At 48.7% G+C, this 22,655-nt stretch overlaps 1 protein-coding gene across 3 annotated transcripts in view; it reads right to left on the bottom strand.

Annotated features, from left to right (window-relative positions):
- Positions 1-6,526: 6,526 nt before the first annotated feature.
- Positions 6,527-22,655, bottom strand: part of CHLSN (cholesin) — a 152,323-nt gene continuing 136,194 nt past the window's right edge. The window contains exons 5-6 of one of the 3 annotated variants that reach the window (XM_082490388.1): positions 7,449-7,572; positions 6,527-6,744 (exon numbers count right to left, since the gene is read on the bottom strand). In XM_082490388.1, coding sequence (XP_082346514.1) covers positions 6,695-6,744; positions 7,449-7,572 — 174 coding nt within the window. In that variant the 3' untranslated portion in view covers positions 6,527-6,694. Of the gene's footprint in view, positions 6,745-7,448; positions 7,573-10,661; positions 10,733-18,753; positions 19,220-22,655 lie in introns of those variants that run through there. The other 2 variants (XM_082490389.1, XM_082490387.1) reach the window with 2 other exon arrangements.

The following is a 22,655-nucleotide window of genomic DNA, read 5'->3' as shown; positions in this document are numbered from 1 at the left end:
TTCCAAAGCCGAGCTCAGATCCTTCTGCCTGCAATCATCTCACAGAATGTGTCCAGGGATGGGCCATCTGCCACCTTTCTTTTTCCTAGCCCCCGGGAGTCCCATATCTGCTTTATTATTAGGCATCGATCATATATTTCTCTAAAGATTTCCTCTTCATCCCTCTCTTCCATCCTCTACATCTAACCTCTTCTCTGAACGCAGACAGCTCTCTACATTCTGCCTTCCAGCTCTTTACCTTACAAACGCTGATCCCAAAATAATCCTTCAGGGTAGACCCGCACTGCTCATCCCACGGTACGGTGAAGGAGAAGCAGGTTCCGCAGGCGGAGAGACCTGCTCCGGGCCACGCGTGAAGCTGGGTGGACTGCTGGTGGGCATCATCTTCCCTCCTCTTCCACCTTCTTGTGCCTTCGCATTGAGGCATTTTCCCCCCGCGAAGGGAAACAGAACTGGGGGATTTTCACGTGCAAAACAGTCAGGACCCATTTGTTTCCTCTGCAGATTGGGAGCTCTGTCGCTTATCTCTGTGCTCTTCCTATGTATTGACACTTTGAATCTGGCCTGTCCTAAAGACCTATAGGATGTGCAGACAGAAACTCCCCCTTACGTCAGGGCAGCCCTAGAGCCTGGCTTGAACGATTCGCCAGCCCCATGTAAAACATCTAACAAGGCACTTTTACGGTTCTTGCTCTTCCTTACTGCCGGCTACATTACAGAAAGCTCAATAAAATGCAGAGTTGCTGCCCGCCTCTTGTTTTTTTCCCCATCAGAGGCTGGTGAGAACTAATTCACTGCTGCAAACTCCAAAGTCGCAGTTCGGTGCCCTGCCTCCCTCTTTCCTGAGTGGGTCTTTCAGTGAGGGGCATTTCTTCCCACTCCCCATCCAGCATTAACTGGTACCACTTTCACTCTGTACCCAACAACAGGGATATAAAAATCATGTCGTGGAGAGCTGGATTGTTGAATCAGTATGGATTTGGGAGGCTTTGTAAAAGATCTGCTGTTCCGCTGGTTTCTGGCAGCGTCTAACAGAGTGAGACCTGTCAGAGACATTAGTGGGAGGAGACATCACTTTTGTACGATTACCACGATCTCACAGACAATGCAATGGTCCCGTAGGTAGGAAAAGAGCGTCTGACATCTTTTTTTGGGGGCCTTTTAGATCACAAGGATTTTGTATTGATCCATACTGTGATATGAGATGGTATCAGCCTCGCAGATGCTTTGGGACTCTTCCAAGGGGCAGCAAGGTTCACACTTACACTGGACACGACGCATACTCCTCAAACCTGGACTCTCCCATCCATCTCGGGCCACGGACAGACTGGAGAGGACGTGGTCTCAGCTCAGACCCAGTCCTGTCTCAAACGGCACACTGCCCGGGAACCCTCCATCCAGCCCAAACCCACTGGCGTTACAAACACCAGCACCTGCGGCAAGAGCAGGAGACTGGGAGTCTGGATACGCGTGTTTGTGACTTTGCTTGGACAACGACTTGTCGATGTGGCTTTGAGGAGCGCAGTGTGGGGCTGTGCCCCGGGACGGCCCCGCAGCCTGTGTCGGGGCTGGGCTGTGACCAACGCAGCCCTGGGGCTGCCTCCGCTCCTGCCCTTTCGCTACGGCCACTTCTGGGAGGTCTTTTGGGCTCCCTGCAGAAAGGAGGGAAGCGGGACACGGTGTAGGAACATCGTCGTCTCACAGCGTAAGAATTACCAAAAGCAAGAGGCAGAGAGATGTCACTCTAACGCTAAAAATGCCTTGATGGTTCCCAAAGAGAAGGGGGCGAGGAAGCAATCAGCCCACCTCCCCACACACACCCAGCCGGAGGAAAGGTTACTCATTACCTGCGGGGTGCAAGAGGCAAAGCTGGGCACGATAACAGCATCTTAGATGGCCTACGAAAACATTTTCACCTCTGAGATTTAAGTTAAAAATTAAAATGAAAATTAATTTTTATCTAGGAGTAAATGATCTCTCTGAAAACAATCGAAACCTCCCCAAGTCAGGGCAGGGTCATGTCACAAGTCACCAGAGATATCACAGAAAGGGAGGCACAGAAAGAAAAGCCCTTACGCAGAGCGCCCCGGGACCGAACCACCCACGGATTTGTAGTTGGGAAAGAAAGTCCTTGGGCTGTGTAATTATTTGGAGGTCGAACCCTTCCAAATCAGCCACTCTTGGACAAAGAGGACTAGAGAGCGGAAACCGAGGTCTCCTTCCCTGCGTCTGCCCTTGGAGCCAGCAACGGGCAGGTGGGGTTAAACATTCGGGCTGTGATAACCCCCATTGCCGGGGGTGTCCTCCTTCGAGCTCGCACGGCATGGGGCCGTGGGAACAGCACGCCCCCCACGGGGATCCAGAGGAGAGCGAACCTTCCAAACCTTCCAAACCTTGCACTCTGGTACTCGGGAGTGCACTGATCAGGTGGATAAATCTGTCCCCCAAAAGCATCATCTGAGAAGCATCGTGCTGTTCACCGGCACGTGCAGCGGTCGCGCATGGAGCGCGTTGGGATGCGCTCGCCATCCCTGCGGCAAAGTCCCTGTCCCACCCGGCTGCGGGCTCAGCCTCTCCCGGAGGTGGGCAGCACTACCGAATTCACATCCCTTCTGGGCACCTGGTGCTGGGAAAGAATTCAATTTCTGCGCTAGAGAAGGCGGCCTCAGTCCCAAGCCAGGCTGCCCATTTCATGGAATGGTTTGGGTTGGAAGGGACCTTGAAGATCATCCAGTTCCACCCCCCTGCCCTGGGCGGGGACACCTCCCACCAGCCCAGGTAGCTCAAAGCCCTCAATGTCATTGATTCTAGAATACTTTTCAAGGTCACCCCCTCCATCCCCTTCCCCAGCGCGCTCGGCAGCTCCCGCCTGAAGCTGCTTTCCCTAACGAGCACTGGGCAGAGGCATTTCGTCTCCTCGGGGGCCAACCTGGCAGAACCTCTGCTTTCAGACCTTTTACTCTTTTCTGGGGCTTCAGGATTTGCTCTCCATCATCACACAGGGCTCCTCTTTCCCCAGCACCACCGGCAGACCCAGCTGCAGCACATTTTAAAGCAGGATTTGCCGTGCTTTTTAAATTCTCCTTCGGCGGCGGTCCCATCCCATCTGCCCGCTCTCTCATCCTTGAAGCTTCAATCCCAGGTTTTAGCTGGTGCTTAATTATGTACAAACGCGACACATTTGAGATAAACACTTTCTTGCTCCTCTCTTTCTGCATGAAGATTTCAGCTTCTCCCCCTCCCTTTTCTCTCTGAAAAAACCCCTACTTTTGCTTCCCGCCCTACTCTGCTCCCTGACGTTGTCTACCTGCGCAGAAAGCTCTGCGCGGCTCAGCCTGTGCCGGGGCGGCAAAGCCACCTTGCCGTCCCCAACGCTGCGGGAACAGCTACCTCATCGCCCCGGACCAGCCTGGGACGCGTCCTCGCGCCACCGCTGCCTTCCTGCCGTTGACAGAGCCCGGGACCGGCGGCTCTTCCAAAGCAAAGACGAAATCACGGGCGGGCAAAGCCTCCCACCCCCACAGTCCCGCGCTGGGGAGCCAACCTCACCCAGATGAAGAGGTCGGGTCTCCAGGTTGGGTTTTTCAGGCTGCAGCCTTGAAGACACCATTCCCCATCCCCGCGAGCAGGCTGTTCCTCCCCATCCCTGCCCCCGCGCAGCCCCCTCAAGCGAGCGGGGGAGTGCGGGGGGTTGGGGCAGCCGGTGGGACGGGCGGGAGGCTGCGGGACCCGCAGGTGCCCCGGGAAGGAGCCCGCAGCCCGCCGGCGTGGGTGGCCTCCCCGGCACCCTCCCTGCTGGGCGGCCACGGGAACCAACTAAGCCCTTCTCCATTTATTTTTCTTGCGAGCTGTGTTTTAAATGTAACCCCGAACGGCCCTTTGAAGCAGCACGAGCTGCCTGGGAGCTTTCCCTTCAGCTAATTAACACGTGCCGACAGCCGTGACAGCCTGGTGCAGCCCCAGCAAGCTCTGGCCCAAACCCCAGCGCCCAAACCCCTCGGTGCCGTGCGCAGCCAAAACGCTGCTCACCCTGCGACCAGCAAGCGCTTTCAAGCCATCAATCCACGGGCGAGATTTGTCTTCCAGGTTGGAGCCACCTACGGTGAACTTGTGTCTTGTAACAGAGCTCGGGAGCACCAGCTCGCACTGGGTTTGGAGAGATCTGGGGTTTTCTCTTCGGAGCTGCGTGCCAGGCATTTGTCAGAGGAGGGTTAAAGTGTTTAAACAGTGTTTAGGGGGCTACAAGCTGCTACAGTCCTGTGTAGACTGTCTTTTAAAAAAAACCATCATATTTCGCTGTTCCTGGGGTCCATCACTCACTTCAGGGACACTAGCTGTTCTCCAGCGCTTTACCCTTCACTGGCGGGTGAAGTGCACTCCAGCTAAAGAAATGCCATCGTCCCCGGTTTATAGAAGGAAAGTCCAGATGGAAAAGGGAAAAGATTAGTTCAAAGGCCACAGGAGACAGTGACAGAACCAAGAGCAGAATCACAGTCATCACTGAGAGGCGTACCAAAAGGGTGACGCAGTAAACATGCCCTCAGCAGATAATAAAGTAACTCAATCTATCACAGTTCAGATATTTTATCACCCGTGAAACGCTTGAAACATGACTTGCAGTTGCAAAATCCAGCCTGTGGGATTTAAACCTGTAGTCTCAGCAGTGGCAATACTGAGAAACGATCCCGTGGCCGTTCGAGAGCCGTTTTAAACGAAACCGGACCTCCCCTGGAAGCATTTTAGGGGTTTGCAAATTACGGGGTTCCCAAATGCTAATGTATCGTTGCGCTGCATCACCAGCCAAAGGGGCACCGCCCTCCTTTTGAGCTTCCAGATTAATATTTGATCCAATCAGTAATTGTAAGTTAAAATGCAGCAGTACTGCCTGTCCAGGTGATGGTTACCCAGCGGCAGCAGGGGAAGGAGGCGCCGGCCCATTCTGAAGGAGGATTAGCTCTAACCAGCTTCGTTCCCCTCTCGCTAGCGACTCTTCAGGAACCAGGCAAAAAAATCCCGAGAGGTTTGCTCCATCAACCATTAGCCAGTAAAAGTCTAACTGGGTCAGAGATATATGGTCTTGAACCAGTAAAATATTCAGCAGCTGCGATGTCATTAACCTCCCGAAAGGCGGACGGGTTTCAGAAGCTGCTGGCCGAGCACCGAAAATTGTGTCACATTCAGTCTTCATCAGTGAAACTTCTGCTCCCCTAAGCCGGCAAAAAAGCGAAAAGGCAACAATTTTGCTGATGAAAACTGCTTTTTTCTTGCTATCGTATCAACTACGAGCATGAAGATGACACAAAAGATCTTTTCCGAACAGGCTTTTCCCAGCCATGAAAACAGCCTTAGCGCCCCGACGCCTTGGTGAAACGGGAGGCGATGGGAAGCGAAGCCAGAAGCAGTCAGTACCCCGTATGGACTGCAATGTTACAGTTATGATCGCATAAATCTAGTTGTTGCAATAAACTCTTGTAAGCCACTGAGAAGTATTTGCAGGCATTCTCCCTTTTATAAAGAAGAGCCCGCCACAATCTCAAAAATAAAAAATATTGCAAGAAGAAACTCCCAGGTCTTTCTCTCAGCCCTCGACTGACCCCACAGCCAAAGCCGAGCACACCTGTGCAGGTTGGCCGCACTGCCACCCCAGACCCGTGAGGTGTCACTCCCACGGCCCCACCACGGCCCCGCTCTCCGGGCAGGTGAGCGACCTGCAGGGACCACTGCTTGGTCCCAGAACTCGATAGGTCAAGGAGCTTCCTAACTCCAGAGAACACGGGATGTCCTCAGCTGCCACCATGGTTTACATTTCATCTCATCTCACTTACTTTGGGCTTCTGCCGAGTGGAAAGGGATTCAAAGGGTTGGAGAGTTGGGGTGGTTCACCTGAAGGAGAGGAGAGGAGAGGAGAGGAGAGGAGAGGAGAGGAGAGGAGAGGAGAGGAGAGGAGAGGAGAGGAGAGGAGAGGAGAGGAGAGGAGAGGAGAGGAGAGGAGAGGAGAGGAGAGGAGAGGAGAGGAGAGGAGAGGAGAGGAGAGGAGAGGAGAGGAGAGGCTCTGGAGAGACCTTATTGCGGCCTTCCAGTCCCTAAAGGGGCTCCAGGAGAGCTGGGGAGGGACTTTTTACAAGGACATGTAGTGATAGGATGAGGGGGAATGGCTTCAAGCTGGAAGAGGGGAGATTTAGGTGAGATATCAGGAAGAAATGTTTCCCTGTGGGGGCGGTGAGCCCCTGGCGCAGGGTGCCCCGAGGAGCTGTGGCTGCCCCATCCCTGGAGGTGTTCAAGGCCCGGTTGGACGGGGCTGGGAGCGACCTGGGCTGGGGGGAGGTGGCCCTGCCCGGGGCAGGGGGTGGGACTGGATGAGCTTTAAGGTCCCTTCCAACCCAAACCATTCTACGAGTCCACGATTCAGAAAGAGCTGAGCTCTGGGATGAGATATCTTAGGGAAGATGCATCAACTTCACCAACACCAGCCCTTGTCCCTCTGACACCAGCTGTGTTTTACCACTAGTTGACACCACAGCTTGCCAGTAACAACTGCAGGAATGCGGGACACGCTGCAGGGGGGCTCGGTCCCCTCCACAGGCTCCAACGATACTCACTTTCTCTTCCAGGTGTCCCCATGACAAGGTGTCCACAATCCCTCTGTGTGGTGTTGACAGTTTTGCTGGACAGAATGCTGCACGCTGCGCTGCCGTCACCGGCTCCGCGGGGGATTTGTGAACACGTGCAGCCACATCTCCCACCCTGCACACACAGAGAGATGCACGAGAGTGAGACTGGCAGAATTTAGCCTTAATTTGCAGTGTTATGGCCCTGTGATGAGCACAGGGAAATGTCTTTAAAAGGAGACGGCTTTCTAATTGCTTCTTAAAAAAGCCTTTAACATGGACTCTCTGGCACGACGCGGGGCTGCATTGCTAAATCCAGTTTCTCCCATGAAGTTTACTCTGGCTGTTTGGTTGGGCTGCATCCACATGCTATTTTTTTTTTTTTTTTTTTGATCATCAAGCCTGTTTACAGCACAGAGGAACAATATGGGAACAGAAATAAAGCTGGGACAAACCCAGAGGAATGAGACCACGAATGGCATCGCCAGCGTCCCTGGCTGGAAGAGCCAGAGGCGCTGGAGCTGCGCGGTACCTCCGGGAGACTCAACTCACTCCTCCCTCCTGGTTACGCATTTCAAACCTCAGTTGCGTTTGATTTACCCATCATCTGCAAACTTAATAGCAAACAGTTAAAACGCCTGCATGTCCTGAAGCTGCCAGCTTCATCTCTGCCGTACATTGTAAGAGAGAATATTTTCTAGAACGCAAAGGCTGAGGGACTGATGGTCACAACGGCATCACTTTTGGCTGCCTTAAATACAGTAATCACGGTATTTTGAACAGTAGCCTACAGCTACTAAATGCTTTTCTGTCTCAAAATAGACACAAGCCTCCTCCCACCTTCTGCCACGAGCCTTTTGGTCACTCTGAGGTTTTGGTGGTTCGGTCGGGTTTCCGTCGCTGTGTGCGGCGAGCGCAGCCCATCTGGTCGCCGAGTCTTTGATCCAAGCGCTACCAGCTTATTCTGTGAGGCACAGAGTCAAAAGGACACAAAATGTTAGCGGGGAAGGTTTGAAAAAGGAAATATTTTCTATATTTGCATTTACATTTTTAATATAGTCGTGTTGTCTAGAGGCCAGAGCTGGGGAATGGAAACCAGGAGCCGGGTTTCTATTTTCAGCACAGCCGCTGATTGCTCTGTGTTGCTGGCAAATCTTTTAATCTCTTTCCCTCTGTTTTTCCCTTCTGTAATAAAGGGACGATCAGACCTCCCCAGCTATGCCTTGTGTGGCAGCATCCTCTGATGAAACACGGCAAGGACGAGGTCTTAATAATCGTTCCATATAGAAAAGCCAAGGGGTCACGGGTATTTAAGTGCGGTTTAGCTATTCGGTGCTCCTTTATGCATGCACCATGCCTTGACGTTAATAGCAGTTATATATTAAGATGGAATGGCAAAGTAGGCCATTCAGGGCACAAAAATAACCATATCCAGAGCACCAGTGAATAAATACAATATAAAGATGAAATCACTCCAAATACTGAACAAATTGAAAGGCAAGGAGATATTAAAGAAGAAAAAACAAAGTCATCCATCCCTCCTCCCGGCTGGCGTCTAACCACCCTCAGCCCAAAGGAGTGCCAGGTACCAGGAGGGGACACTGCAAGTGGTGCCATAAATGGTGAAGAGTTCCCAGTCCTCCATTTCGTTGCCCCTCTGGCATCTTCCTGAGGAGATGTTGCGGAGGTGGGTGACGGACTGAGCTCCCAAACTGCGCTATAGCAAAGCACGTGCGCAACCTCACATGGAATGGACCCCGTAAATTACCCCAACGAGGGCGGAGAAGGTCTGGCAGATCCCAGGCGAGCGTAGCCCGGCTGTGACCCGCTTGCAGGGACCCGAGAGGCAGCGGCTTTGCAGAGCGGCCCAGAAAAGGGGGTTTGGTCGCTGGGGGTGCAGCGTGGCTGTGTGGAAGGAGCCCCGGGGCAGTTTTGTTGGAGGAAAGGACAAGGGGTAACGTGGCAGACCTGGAGGACGCGGGCATGGACTGGTGGGGTAATATATGGGGTCCGTTCCACGTGAGATTGCGCACGTGCTTTGCTATATCGCAATTTGGGAGCTCAGTCCGTCACCCACCTCCGTGACATCTCCTCAGGAAGATGCCAGAGGGGCAACGAAATGGAGGACTGGGAACTCTTCACCATTTATGGCACCACTTGCAGTGTCCCCTCCTGGTACCTGGCACTCCTTTTCATCCAGGGGTTTGTGCTGAGGGTGGTTAGACGCAGCTGGGAAGAGGGACGGATAACTTCGTTTCTTTCATCCCCATCACTTGTGTGAACACTCTCTTGCATGGCCGATCTCCGGCACTGCTGTCAGGACCAGGGGATGAGCAAAGCCCTGCTGTTCCCATCGCATAAGCCACCTTTGCTCATTTTATTTCCACGAGCAGCTGCACTGGCAGATTTTGGGGAGGATTTGGGGGATCTTGGCGATGAGCAGTCTGCAGCACAGATCTCTCCACTGGACCACTGCAGCCACAGGAAGGTGTGTCTTTAAAGCCTCCAGCATCCTCCTGTCTAGTCCTTCGGTCCAGTTAGTAAAATAATTTCCAAAACCTCAGTGGTGCAACAGTCACGCTGCTTATTCTTTGCAGTGTCGCGGTCTCGGATCATGCTGCAATGATGTGCATATGCTTTTGGGGCAGAGACCAGCGTTTATTTTAAGAGGTGCTTTAGGATCAGGACAGTCACCGCTAGCTCGTCACAGTTACTATTCAGGATTATTGGACCACAAGTGACCTTTCAGATTCTTAAGACTTGGATTACGAAGGGCTTTATATACTAAGCCTAATGACTTGAATTATAGCCTTAGCATCCTGACAATCAGAACAGGACTATAAGCATTTTACTTTCTTCTATCCACAAAACAGCTTGGGCCGGATTTCGAATCCATTTCAAGGGTATGTCAAGCCGGTGCCCATTATAATGATCCAGTTGAGTCGCAAGAAAGACACGATGACCTAGGTAAAGGTCATGTCTGAAAGAAATGGCAGGATTTCCTAGATGAGCCAGCTGAGACATCTGTCTTCCTTCCTCCGAGACCATTATTTTATCATTTCCAAATATTAAAAAATCACTCTGGAACGCTACAGCGCATTTTAATCCATGGGGCCGCAGTAGCAGGACGTGGTGTTTTGTCATCTTCAAATCTCTGCAGCAGAATGTTTCGTGGGAGCAATAATTATCTTCCTGTAACTCACTGAACTGGAAAGACCTTTCAGCTCTCAAAAAAGAAAAATCAAATACAAGTATCAGCAGCTTATATGGCACCTGATATCAAGGCACACATGCCGTAGTTGCCATTTTCAACCATCATTCACACCATTCAACACTGCGGTGAAATTTGCTCCCTGTCTACAACTCCAGAAGTTTGCCTTCTCCATCACCCGCCTTCGGTTCCCTTTGCCGGCACCGGCGCAGGAGTCCACAGACGGAGCATCCTGCGAAGCGCTCCTGCAGACAATCCCACACAGCGGTGGCTTGCAGCGGGACAGCAGGGCTAAAGTTTAATTTGACCATTAAAGCTATATTATACAAGAGCGTCAGCCCCAGCAATGATGCCGACGAAGGCCGGCTGATACGTTCTGCTGGATGAAATGCCATCCCAGTAACGAGGAAGGGGACATCGGCACAAGCATGGAACAGCGCGCGGGACACGCTGTTTGCAGAAGGAAGGCGTTCGTCACATTCCCTTCGTTCTTCTCGTGGAGCAGCAACCATCTGTAACAGCCGTGGAGGGAACAGCGTAAGCCCAGACTCACCTGCCACGCTTCCATCTTCTACTGGGACCCCCCCCAAAAAAACCAAACAAAAGTTATCTGAGACACTCTGTCTGCTCAGCGCTAACGGGGTAATTCAACAAGAGTCAGTATTTTCTCATTAAACAACATCAAAAATATATTTTTGATCTTTCTGCAGTCAGGTTTGGGGTTTTTTTTCTCCCTTTGCCCAAAGACAGCTGAAATAATAAAAAAGGGATTTAGAAAACAAAGGGGGACCCCCTGCTTCTTTTTTAGAGAGCCAATGAATGTTTTCTCGGACAGAACTAACCTCTGGAAATAATCGTCAAGTTCACCGCAGCTTTCCTTCCTCGTACTGCGTTCTACAGTCGGCAGTCTCGCCTGTTCAAAGGAAAAGTAATCCGGTATAATAAAGCGCAGAGAGCTATTCCATGCCATATTGCTGCACAGGTGACCATTTTTGAACGAGTTCTATTAAAATATCACAGACTCAGAAGGCAGACAGCTCTACCTGGCCTATTTTGAACTAAAAGTTAACTTCTGCATTTCTTAACTTCGATGAACTCTTCTCCTCCTCCTCTTCTTTGCTAACTCAGCCAGCTGAACGTTTCCCGGTGTCAGTAAAAGTGAGCTCTAATCCGCTCAGGAGCTGGTACAGGAAGGAAAGAGTGATGCCGGTGCAATATTCATAATGCCACCGTCCACTCACTGCAGATTTTCCATCTCTGAGATTAAACAGCATATTAAAAACACTGGAAATAAATTAAAATTATCTAAAGGGCTTTCTTCTTTTTGACCATAAGAGTATCTGACAATAGGCGACGTGCTGATGGAGGCGTGTGCCCCGCACGAGCTGTACGAGGAGATCCTCATTTCCAGGAGCGGCGTTTCGCTCTGCCTCTCCCTTCACCCTCTTGGCCCTTCAGACGCTGTAGCCAACCGCACAAGGGGCGGCGCGGTCTCGTTAGCAACTCAGGAAGTCGGGCGGTAAGTGTTCACGTATACGAAGGGACGGCCCAGAGACCAACCCCTCCCGAGGGCGACCCTGGCTGCAAACCCCAACGGAGGAGCACGGGGGGGGGGGTAAACACACGGACCGGGGGCTGGAAAGCACCGACACGTTTCACCACCCAAACGAGAGGCAGATGCTCCCAGGCGTTACCAAAGCGCTGATGAGCTTTTGTTTGAAGGTTTCATTTTAGTCACCTAAGGCAGTTTTGAAAGTGCTTAAATAACCTCTGCCGTCTCCCCCGACATCTGCAAGTGGCACGCAGTCCGGGACCGGGCTCAGCCCGGCATCATCGCTACATGCCCAGATGTCAGGTCTGGATTTGCTTGATGGAACTTCTCCCCAGGGACGAGCTGGAGATGGAAATCCCGAGCCATACTGAAGGAATTTGGGTGAATTTTAAGGATAATTCAGTTCTCACGAGTATGACATATTGGGACCTTTAAATCCCTAATGCCTTCTGCTATCCCAGATGAAGTGGTAAGCACCAGAAAGCACTTCTTCACAAAAAGATGGAGAATGAAAGCAGATTCCTGGCTGCGCGGAGATGGTGTGGGTAGAGCTGAGGGCCGGGAAGGGAAGTGTGAGGACCATCTGCTGATGAATGCTCCCGCTTACAACAGGCACTGGAAGCTTCCAAAAGCTTCCCGAAAGGCATCGGAGCCTCCAAAGAGAGGAGGGTACAGGCAGAGCTGTGCAGTCCAACTGGAAATCGGCGTTGCCTTTGACAGTCCTCAAAGCCGCCCCTGAAACGGGAGAGTTTGGCTCGGACACAGGCTGCAGGCTCGTCACAGACAGCGGCTCGCCTTGAGCGCGACCGGGAGGAGGAGGAGGAGGTAGAAGGACTCAAAGGAACACTTGAGCGTTCCTCTCATTGCAGATTCTCCAACTGAAACCAAAGCCGGGGTTTCCTCCATGGGACTGGAAGTGAGCTGCAGGCAGGAGAGGTGGGAGAAAACAGATGGCTCTTCTGAGGTGAGCGCCAAGTTCGTCCCCAGTAACCTCAGCAACTTCTCTGTTACCTATTTCATGGCAATACGCAGCAGAATGCGGCCAACGGACCGCAGCCGCCCAGAGGGTCTACAGGCTGCTTTGGATACACAGACACTCTGGATTTCCGTTACAGTCACACAATCATCACAAAAAGGGACCAGAAGTCCTTCCCGGCCCTGAGATGTCACCAGGGCAGTGAACTGGTTTCACACTGCTGATGGGCACACTTAGACACCGGAATTTCACCCAGATTTCACCCGTTTAACGCCAGCAGTTTGTACACGGAGTCCCGCTTACAATCAACCCCAATATTTTCAGCTAGTGTGGCCCCAAGCACTAACCACAAGTAAGACTTCAGAGAAGCTCCACATTTATTCTTTCTGGCATATCCCAGCGCCCCATTAAACAAGGACAAAAGATTTCCTTATGTAATAGGGATACTATTTGTTATTTTTAACCTTATGGCAGCCAGGATTTGTGCCAGGTGGCATTTTGCCTCCACCAGGCAACTTCAGGAGGTTACATCCCCGCCTGTCAGCCCTGGCCCCTGCTACCTTCGACGCCCATACACGGTTTCTCGGGTGGCTCTCGTCGTGTCTATCTGCCAGCCGGTGTCCGTGACAGCCCGCGGAAACGCCAGTCCTACTGAACAAGGTAAATCAGGCGCTGGGCAGTCATTTCCATGATGCCGCAAGAGCTTCTGCTTCTAATAAAGGGCACTATCCTTGTGAAGTCCCTAAAGTCTATTTACGCGTATCTATGCGACCAGAGAAACACTATGGCTGTAGCTTCAGCTTTCGACATGCCAAAACAGCTTTAAAACACTTTGTTTAGTCAAATTAAGCCCACGGAAAGTAGACAACTCAAATGGTCGCAACTCTCAGCAGCCCCAGGCTGAAAAGGGGCAGCCAGGCCAAGGAAGGCGCTAAGCGGTGTGCGGAGCATCCCGAGCAGCCGAGATCCTGGGCGCGGAGCATCCCGAGCGGCTGCGATCCCGTGTGTGGAGTATCCCAAGCGGCCGAGATCCCCTGTGCGGAGCATCCCGAGCATCCCCAGCGGCTGCGATCCCATGTGCGGAGCATCCCGAGCGGCCGCGATCCTGCGGCCTCGCGTCCCACAGCGCTCCGCAGACAAACGCCACCGCTCACTTGGCACATTCCATCACGGTACCGGATTCGGGAAATTTCACGGAGCTCAAGAACGACTGGCTGACACAAAGGACGCTGCCAAAGCCCGTTGTGCCTCCAGACCAGTACAGACACCCAGCGTCAACATCCTTCTCGGCATCCAAAGGAGCTCAACAGCTAATGAGGATTTTCACGGTGCCGTAGCTAGGGCTAGCTATTTATAAGCAAATATGAGGGGCAGATCCTGTGTCCCATGGCTTACAATTCTATAAAATACACGTGGGACCATGAGGAGGAAAGACGCAAGTTGTCACAGCAAAAGGCTACGTGATATTTCAATAAGCAGCAAACCTCCTTTAAAAACTCTGAAAAACAAAAGCTAACGGGAAATGTAATTCCACCTTCCTATGAATAGAAGGGTAACCGGTAATCTTTAACTATGTGCTCACATAATTTAGGGGGTTTTGCTGGTTTGCCTCTAACACAATCCCCCTTCATTCAGTCCCCAGGCTGGAGGCGCAGAGAGGTAGAACTGGAATTCTTCTGGCCATTTATATACATGTGGCATTTCTTGACCTTTAAGTATTTGATTTTGAAACCTATTTAACTTTTTGACGTAGGTGTTTTCGTGGGTTTTGTTGGGGAATGCCAAAAATTTTCTGAAGGGGGGGAATCAGTAAGAGCAACTGTATGACTGTTCTTCTGTTTTTCACCGAAGGGCCCTCCCCCTGTGTCTCTAACAGCAGCCAAACTTTCTTAGTAGCACAAGCTTCTTATTCAGCTCTGTTTTGACAAAGAAAGATAAACCACTGTTTTGCTTTCCCCTTCCCCCACCATTTACTCATTAGTTTTATTTAGTTTGGTATTCCCTGCTCCTTGTCAGGAAAAAAAAACCCATATTTTAAAAAAATAATTATTCTTGACCATATTAAGTTGTTGACCATGTATGTTCTTATGAAGATTTAAAATAGAACGTAAGTATAAATCACTGCTAAAATGAGCTTGTCCTGCAAAGGCAAGGCCGTTTAATTGTGTCCTTGTATGACTGGAATCACTGTAAACAACTAATATTCCCGTTTGCGGGGACAGAAATAACCGTCTCATTCAGCTGTACAGAAAGGAAGACATAAAAGGAAACCAAAGGCTAAACCAGAATAAGCCACTGGAAAGTTTTATGTCAACAAAACTGGATTTAAATTAAGTAACATCAATTCAGTATTTTGACTGTAAATGAATCAGAATATTAAAACATGTTTTAAAGGGAACATTTGGGATGAAACACCTATGACTGGTTCCTGCACCGAATGAATAGGAAAGTTCCTACTTACTTCTTCTGTGCGGGGCCACATCCGCACAGCAAAGCCGTTTCTCGAGCTTTAATACTACTAACTTTTAAAAATGAGAATAGCAGCAGCACTGCAAGTTGCACACAATGGAAAAGACAGCACTGACGACATAATTAGAGGTTGCATCATACTACATATGCGTGAAGGAGTAAAATTGAAATTACACAGACGATTTCCATTCTTATGTTTTCTAATTTTCTGAGTGCTTGACTTTGCAACTTAAATCTCTTTTATGATTGTTGTTTTCTGACTCTGCTTTGCAAAAATGTGAGTATATCTTAACATTCGTTATTTTGCCTTACTCAGTGGCAAAAGTAAAAAAAAAAAAAAACAACCAAAAAACCCCCAAACAAATAAACCAAGCTCAAACCACAGAAGTGCATTTCTAAGCTATTGGAAATGACGGGAGATGAGTCAAGAAACACCTTGCTTTAAAATCAACAGAAACAGAGCACAGCTATTCTCCGGTGAGAGGAAATAAGGAAATAAACTACACATTCAACAGCTACGATACACCCCTTTGAAACAAGAACAAAGAATTCATTTACTCCGTAATTTTACAATGGCGATAACAAATGAAAGTTGTGGGCAGAGAGCGGAGAACCCTCCACAGCAAAGATTGGACAAATTAAAGGGAACTTTCTACATTGTCAAATTCTGAGTAATTAGTACTCCCATTAGAGGCACAGTTCCAGCTTTAAGCAATTTTGAGTAATTAATGTTCCTTTATTTTGCCTAGAAGTCCTGACTTCAGCATTCTCTTAGGATACGAATTCTTCTAGCCAGAGCTACACAATGCAGATTAACTCGACGAGAAGACAATTAGAGTGGGCAGATGAAGATGTAATTTGTCAGTCTGTACACGCTGTTACTCCTAGCCTTGGATGCCGTTTTTATTAACCCAGCAGACTGATTTAAACAGAGGCAGAGACACCATTTTGCTCTATCTTTACCCATAATAGCCTAAACTACAAGCGATGTCGAGATTTGAAAATTCTACGTGACCAAACGACAAAACAAAGTGACCCAAGTGCCAGATTGTATCTTCCTGCACAGCTCTCCCCAGTAACGGGAATTCAATAAGTGATTCTGCACTTAACAATTTAAAATCATTTAAAACACACGCTGGAGGAAACCTTGCTACACTTACCCATCCCGCAAAGACAATCCCTCGATGCGAATGCCAAGCTGAGCAGGAAGCAGAAGGTGGCCCGGTGGCTCGCACATGGAAAAGGCAGCACGTGACTGCCGGAGGTGTTACTGCCCTTGCACGCTCGGTTGGGCGAGCTGTCTGGGTCCTCACAATCTTGTCCTTCAAATGGGCCTAGCAATAGGCGTCTCCCAAAAATGCGCTTGCTTTTGCGTTTTGGGGGTGTTTCGAAGATGACTTGTTCGCCAACCAGTTGAAGATTCTTTAAGAAAAGGGGCAAAGTAAAAAAGCGATATGCAATGAAGCGCCCCGTCCTACCTGCACTACACCACCAAGTATAGGACAACAATTAAAATATTTCATACTGAGCTTCGAAAGCCAAGACATACACAGCAACAAGACAAAGCAGAAGGTTTACAAACCTTTTACCCGATTTCCAGACACCGCTGCCCGCTGAACGGCACCATACACCGGGGCACACGTGGCAGAAAACATCACACTTTGCTTTCTCTGCCAAACACCACCACAGCAACAATTACCTCAGGTTTTAACGTCTGAATTTCCCACGACTGCAAGAAGCGGCACCGAAGGGCACGCGGGAACTGCAGCAACTGCTCTTCTCCAAACGTTATCGTTCACGTGGACTCCAGACTGGCAGCCCTCACGTGCTTTTAATATTCATCGATATAAAAAGAAATATGACATTCTTGATCTACACAGCCTCTCTTCTCACAGGTTTGTCAACATTTGCACATGGTCAGATCCAAGGTCCAAGAAAGGCAAATCTGTCAAAATCATTAAAGGTTCACATTGTCCTGGTTTGAGGAGCCTGGAGAAGAGAAGGCTCCGGGGAGACCTTATTGTGGCCTTCCACTCCCTAAAGGGCACCTACAGGAGAGCTGGGGAGGGACTTTTTACTGGGGCATGTAGCGATAGGATGAGGGGGAATGGCTTCAAACTGGAAGAGGGAAGATTTAGATGAGATATTAGGAGGAAATGTTTCCCTGTGGGGGCGGTGAGCCCCTGGCGCAGGGTGCCCCGAGGAGCTGTGGCTGCCCCATCCCTGGAGGTGTTCAAGGCCCGGTTGGACGGGGCTTGGGGCAACCTGGGCTGGGGGGAGGTGGCCCTGCCCAGGGCAGGGGGTGGCACTGGGTGGGCTTCAAGGTCCTTCCAACCTAAACCACCTATGATTCTATAATCTTTTTCCCTGGACCTTACCTTTACAGTCCTTTTTACAAGTCTCTTCCAAAACACGGTTGCAATGTGCTTGTGCTTTTAAGCTACAAGGTGCGTTAAGTGCACGGTGAGGACCTACATTTTTGTGCAGTTGAGAAATCAAAAGTGGTAATTTTCAAATAACTAAGATAGAGCACAAAGTCTTCTCTGACACCTAAAAGGCAACCATAAACTCACAGAGACACTTTGAAAACTTCATCCCTGAGAACCCCCTTTTTTTTCCCCCTGATGGAAAGAAAAAAGTATCGGCTTCTGTTTGGAGTGAGAGTGGTTTATCTCAGCTGCGTATCCTCAGATGCGAAACGGAAGATCCAATGATCTTCCAGTAGTTCACACCAGTATCGCTTCTTCTTATTACAGACCCTTTTCACCAACGTGTGCACTGGAAGCTCAGTTTTACACAGCTTTGGGCTTCGGGAGGGCTTCGTCACCGCGTGCATCCCTGCAGCCCCCCCCACGGTCGCCCCATGGCTCGGGAACAGCCCCGGAGCCGCTGCCCAACCACCGGCAGCTCAGCGGGGAACCCGGCCGCCGCCGAATTCCGCCCGCCCTTGCATTAAACTCCATCACAGTTACTGTGCTAGAGCGGGGCATGCTGGTCTCTCGTCTTTTTTTGGCTGAAAACATCATCTTCAAAAGTCAGAAAGCATAAGTTATTTGTTACTAGCAATATATTTCATATTTTTAAAGATTTGTTGTAATCCACGCCTGGGAAGGCTGTCAAATCCCCTCAAATGCTTCTTATTGAAAAACGAGGCGTGCGCATCCATCGATCCTCCCCTCCTTCACCCCTCCAAATTAATGCCGTAACTCCCACAGACAGCCTCTCTTCTAAAACACTACACATTTCATATAGTTGTTATTAATAAAGTATGAACCGTGTTTGCAGAAACATTAAAGAATCACGTCAAGAACGCTGACTGAATACAAGTGTTATTAAATAAGCCAATCACCCAACTTTGGAGTAATTAATGTCCTTGGTTTTCACTTGAAAGCCCCATTTTCAGCACGTTCACAGGAAACAAATGTCCCACGTCAAAGCGAACGAACACAAATGAACTCTTTTGGACGCCAGTTACAAGAGAAAGATGAATTGGCAGGCTGGATAGAGAGGGACGGCTGCGGCGCAGCACTTCTCATCGTAGGGGAAGTTTAGGTGCCACCAGATGATTTCACTACATATAGTCAAAGGATTTGGCCCGTTCCTGTCCAGAATATCTGAATATCTAAACAACCGCCATAATGCATTTGAAGACTTGAAAATACGAAAAGCAAACTAGCAAAGCTGCTGCTGTCACCGTGTGAAGTGCAAATAAGCAGCTGCGCTGCACAGCCCGTGGCCGACGGACCGAGCCCCACCGTTCCCGAATCCCAGCGACACGCTCCGAACGCGGGGAGGGGTCCCTCCCAGCCGGCCAAGCAAGCACTGGGCTGGGCGCTCGTTTTAAAAGCTGCTGTTGTAAAAAAGACTCCAGGCTTTCTGCTGCTTCCTTTGCTCTTCTTATTAAGAACTGCAAAGCTCCTCTTATTTAACAGTAATTACAGGGGGAACTGCAGAAAAACGAACAGGAAAGAGAGGTTTATTTTTCTAATGATACCCAGTAAAATTACTTTTAATAGCATGTCTCTGGACCAAATACGTTACGCTTGTTTCATCACCTCAAAACACGGTAAATATTTGCAATTGGAGGAAATTATGGGTACAAAATCTGAAAAATTTAGTATTAGGATTCCTATTAGAAAATACGTCTTTACAGCTCAGTCTCTGTATCTGACAGCCCATCCTTCCCTCCCCCAGACAACCATTACGACACAAAAATACGCTCAGGACAGCAGCTGCAGGACTTGTCGTATGCGCTCGCACTTCTCCAGCAGGTTTGGGTCTTCTGCATCGGAACCATCCAATTCCTTCATAAAAGCTTCAGCCTTCTGCACGGTTATGTCTCGCGCCCCGCCTTGAAGCCCTTGCAGATAATCCAGTAAAATGGTGAAATACTTGTCGGGAACCTTTAAAAGAAAAAAACATGGAAGAAAAAAAAAAACAACAACCAAACCTGCTTTATTTTCTTCTCTCTCATTCCCAATCATGTCAAACCATCACCTGAAAGATAACGAGAAGAAGCGCACGGGCTCTTGCGTTCGCCAACACCCGCCTCCCCCTGGAAGAGCTTCTCGCCGAGGCTGAAGCTGCCCGGGAGGGACAGATGGACCGCGGTGGAGGACCGTCATGTGCTCAGATGGGCGAAGCATCTGAGAGGAAATTCTAAGCAGATGTGGAAATGCTGCTCAGCAAACGCAAGCGCTCCCTGACAGTGAGCTCAAGGCTGCGAGGGTGGCTGGGAGAAAAAAAACCCACTAGCCAAATTTTTCTCTTGGAAACGTGTATGCAAACCTTAGTAAGTTCAGGGAGAATTGTGTGCACATGTCTGAGGAAAGGACTTTGCCGGAATTACCCTCGCCCCCACCCAAAATGATGTGTTTGCTAAGATGAGATACCACCCACCATCAAGCACTTTGACAGAATGCTTATACAAAGGGATAGAATTTAATTTGAAAAACAAATTGAATTCAGACATATGGAAATAATTTTTAAATCATGCTGACTAAAACTGATAGGCTCTACCAACATCTCTAACATTAAAAGCAGTTTAGTCATCTACAGTTGCATTACCCCCGTTCCGCTCCCTTTCTAATTAACTAGTCACAGGTTAAATTTTAGCTTATCTGGTACGGCATACGATTGAAATGATCGTTACATTAAATAATCTTGGCAATAACCTAGCAAAGACTTTTGAATGATTTATTCCGTATTTGAAACCAACCCGTTTCCAAAAGTATTAGGTGAACTGATCTACGTTGACGCATATCTTAACTTTATGTTGCGTATCTGTGGAACAGGTTTCAGCCAATAAGAGGATATTTTTGCTGTGAATCAGGAGATGTTAGAATGACCTCATCCTGCAAATATTTTTCTCCATGTTTAACTTTACACATATAACTTTAAAAGGCATGCTCGACATGAGTCAAGTTAAACACATACGTAAGTATTTAAAGGACTGGAGATTAATTATTCGAGGGCTGTTTCAATTCTGCAAAGTATCAACATTTCAGAGACGACAGAGCTTCAACAGATACTTAATTTACAACTTATTTCTCCATCGACATTTGGCAGCGTAACTTTGATCACTAAGACTTCTATCACTCCAAGAGAAGAGGAAGAAAGAATATTCCAACACTGCCTTCATCAATCAGGGATATTACAAAGTAATAAATCAAAACTAACGCCTGCATTCAGCCTCATCACTTATGCGCTACAGAAAACCTTCTAATTCTTCACACAAACGCTCTTGCATTAAAGAAACAATACAGATCTACAAAAAAATATTAATTTTACAGTGACTAACACTGAAACGGATGATATATGAAGTGTTGCTACAATATACAAATCAAACACATTTAAACATAGGGAAAAATGTCTGTATTTTGGAAACCTTTTGACTCACAGTAAACTGGTACTAGTAACAGCCAAAGACATTCAGACACAAATAATTTCGGCATGATAGTGCTCCTTTAACGCAGATGCTCAGTACCGGGTTTTTGAAGCTCAGCAACATTTCTCTGTTTCAAAGCTTGGCCAAATCATCTACATAATTTACACCTCTTGTTCTCGTGGCATAGTCATACCTCACTCTGTGGAATTACAGTTGTTATTACATCCTTTAAGCAAAGTGCTTGAAGGGGCAATTAAAAGCCTCCGCTAAATTTAGAAATACAAAGTGTGCAGACAGACATGTGGCTGCCTGAAGCCTTGAAAACATTTCGCATTTGGCCCTAAGGATAAGTGCTCAAGTGTTGGAAAAGTCTGATTTTTTTTCTTTAACACAGCTCTTCGGTTTATTTCAGCGAGAGCTTACGCGACAGTACCACGGAGGCAAGGGAACATCGCATTTCCCCCTAACTTACACACACAGCGGAGTCATAGCGACGACTGGAACACAGAAAGCGCCAGCAAAAAGCTAACGAAATCCAAATTCTAATTCTTCGGATAGAGTAGTGCAAGAGCTGAAATTTCAGGTGCTCTTGGTGAGGTTTTACAAGAAGGAACACAATCCTTCTTCTAAGCTCAGCTTTTGGGCCGGCTTGAAATTGGATATCAAGATCTCCCACCACGGCTCTGGCAAGTGGAAGTGATGCTCGCGGGATTTTATTATTATTCTTTTGTTAAACTGTTTTGACCTTTTCCTTGTTTCTTCTTCTCCCTCACACACTAACCTCGCCGCTCTTCTCGCTGGCTAACGTGCGCTGGGGCCGGCTAATATGGAAATAGCCCAAGGTGAAACAATTACCGGCATCGGGAAAAGGGCTGGGGGGGGGGGAACACTACAAAATAGCATCGGGAAAAGAGCAGTTGGCACTTCGAAGTTACACTATGTAACTCAAGAGTTTTCGGACTTTTTAGACTCACAGGCGCCCACGTATTTTGCAAAGCCAACGGAGCTAGCAGCCGATGCTGCCGAGCGGGCTGCTCCCAGCGGCTGCTGCGGGAGCTTCAGGGACCCCTCCGGCTCTGCAGTCCAGAAGCTGGAGACAGCTGAGACACTCACTTTCCACAAATGCCATGCCGGATGACAAAGATCAACAAATGACGTAGTGTTTATTTTACACTGGGTCCCGGAGACGAATGTACAGCGTAGGTATACGGCCTTGGCTGGGGAGCTGTCAGCCAACCACCAGATGGATCTTAAAGGGACTTAAAACACCCTCGTGTCGCAAAGGACTTTAAAACCTCAACTTATTTCTCACAGAAAGAGGCTTATCGGTACAGGAAGCTCAATCCGCTCCTTTGCATGGCTTTTCAGTAGGCATCCAAGTGACACCAGGAGATCAAAGATGCGGCTTAGGCAGGGAAGAAACTCATGTCCCCTTTTGTATTTTAGTCATGCTTGGATATCCAACGGATCTGATTCTCTAACGGGCAGGAAGTCGGATTTGGCTATAAAAAAAAAAATATTCAAAAGAAGCTGGTCTGCCCTGCCTACAGTCCTGATGAAGAAAGAGACTTCATCATGTGCTTAATTATAAGCACTTGAGCAGTTCTCCTGACTTTACTGAATCTAGATGCAGATGTTAATCATTATCTAAAGCTCATATTCAATGCATCTCTGATGATTAAACTACAAAATGTGTGAATTTAGATAAATCACGGCACTTTCATCGGATTTTTTTAAAAAAGAGAAAGGCAGTCTCATTTCAGCGTTGAGAAATAAGGAGTTAAGCTGTGTCTTGATACATGAAACAAATGCTACTTATGGTTAATTATTTCCCAGTGTATTTCAACACAAACCCCAAAGTAAACAGGTAAAAGAGTAAAAACATCATTCTGCCTGTAAAACAATTTCTAGGTAGCTCTAAAGAGCATACATTGATTTTGAAAGGTTGATAA

The sequence above is a fragment of the Vanellus vanellus genome (assembly GCF_965231255.1).
Source record: "Vanellus vanellus genome assembly, chromosome: 14".
NCBI lineage: Eukaryota > Metazoa > Chordata > Aves > Charadriiformes > Charadriidae > Vanellus > Vanellus vanellus.
Note: the sequence above shows the minus strand (reverse complement) of the source record. Positions and strands in the feature narration are given on the sequence as shown.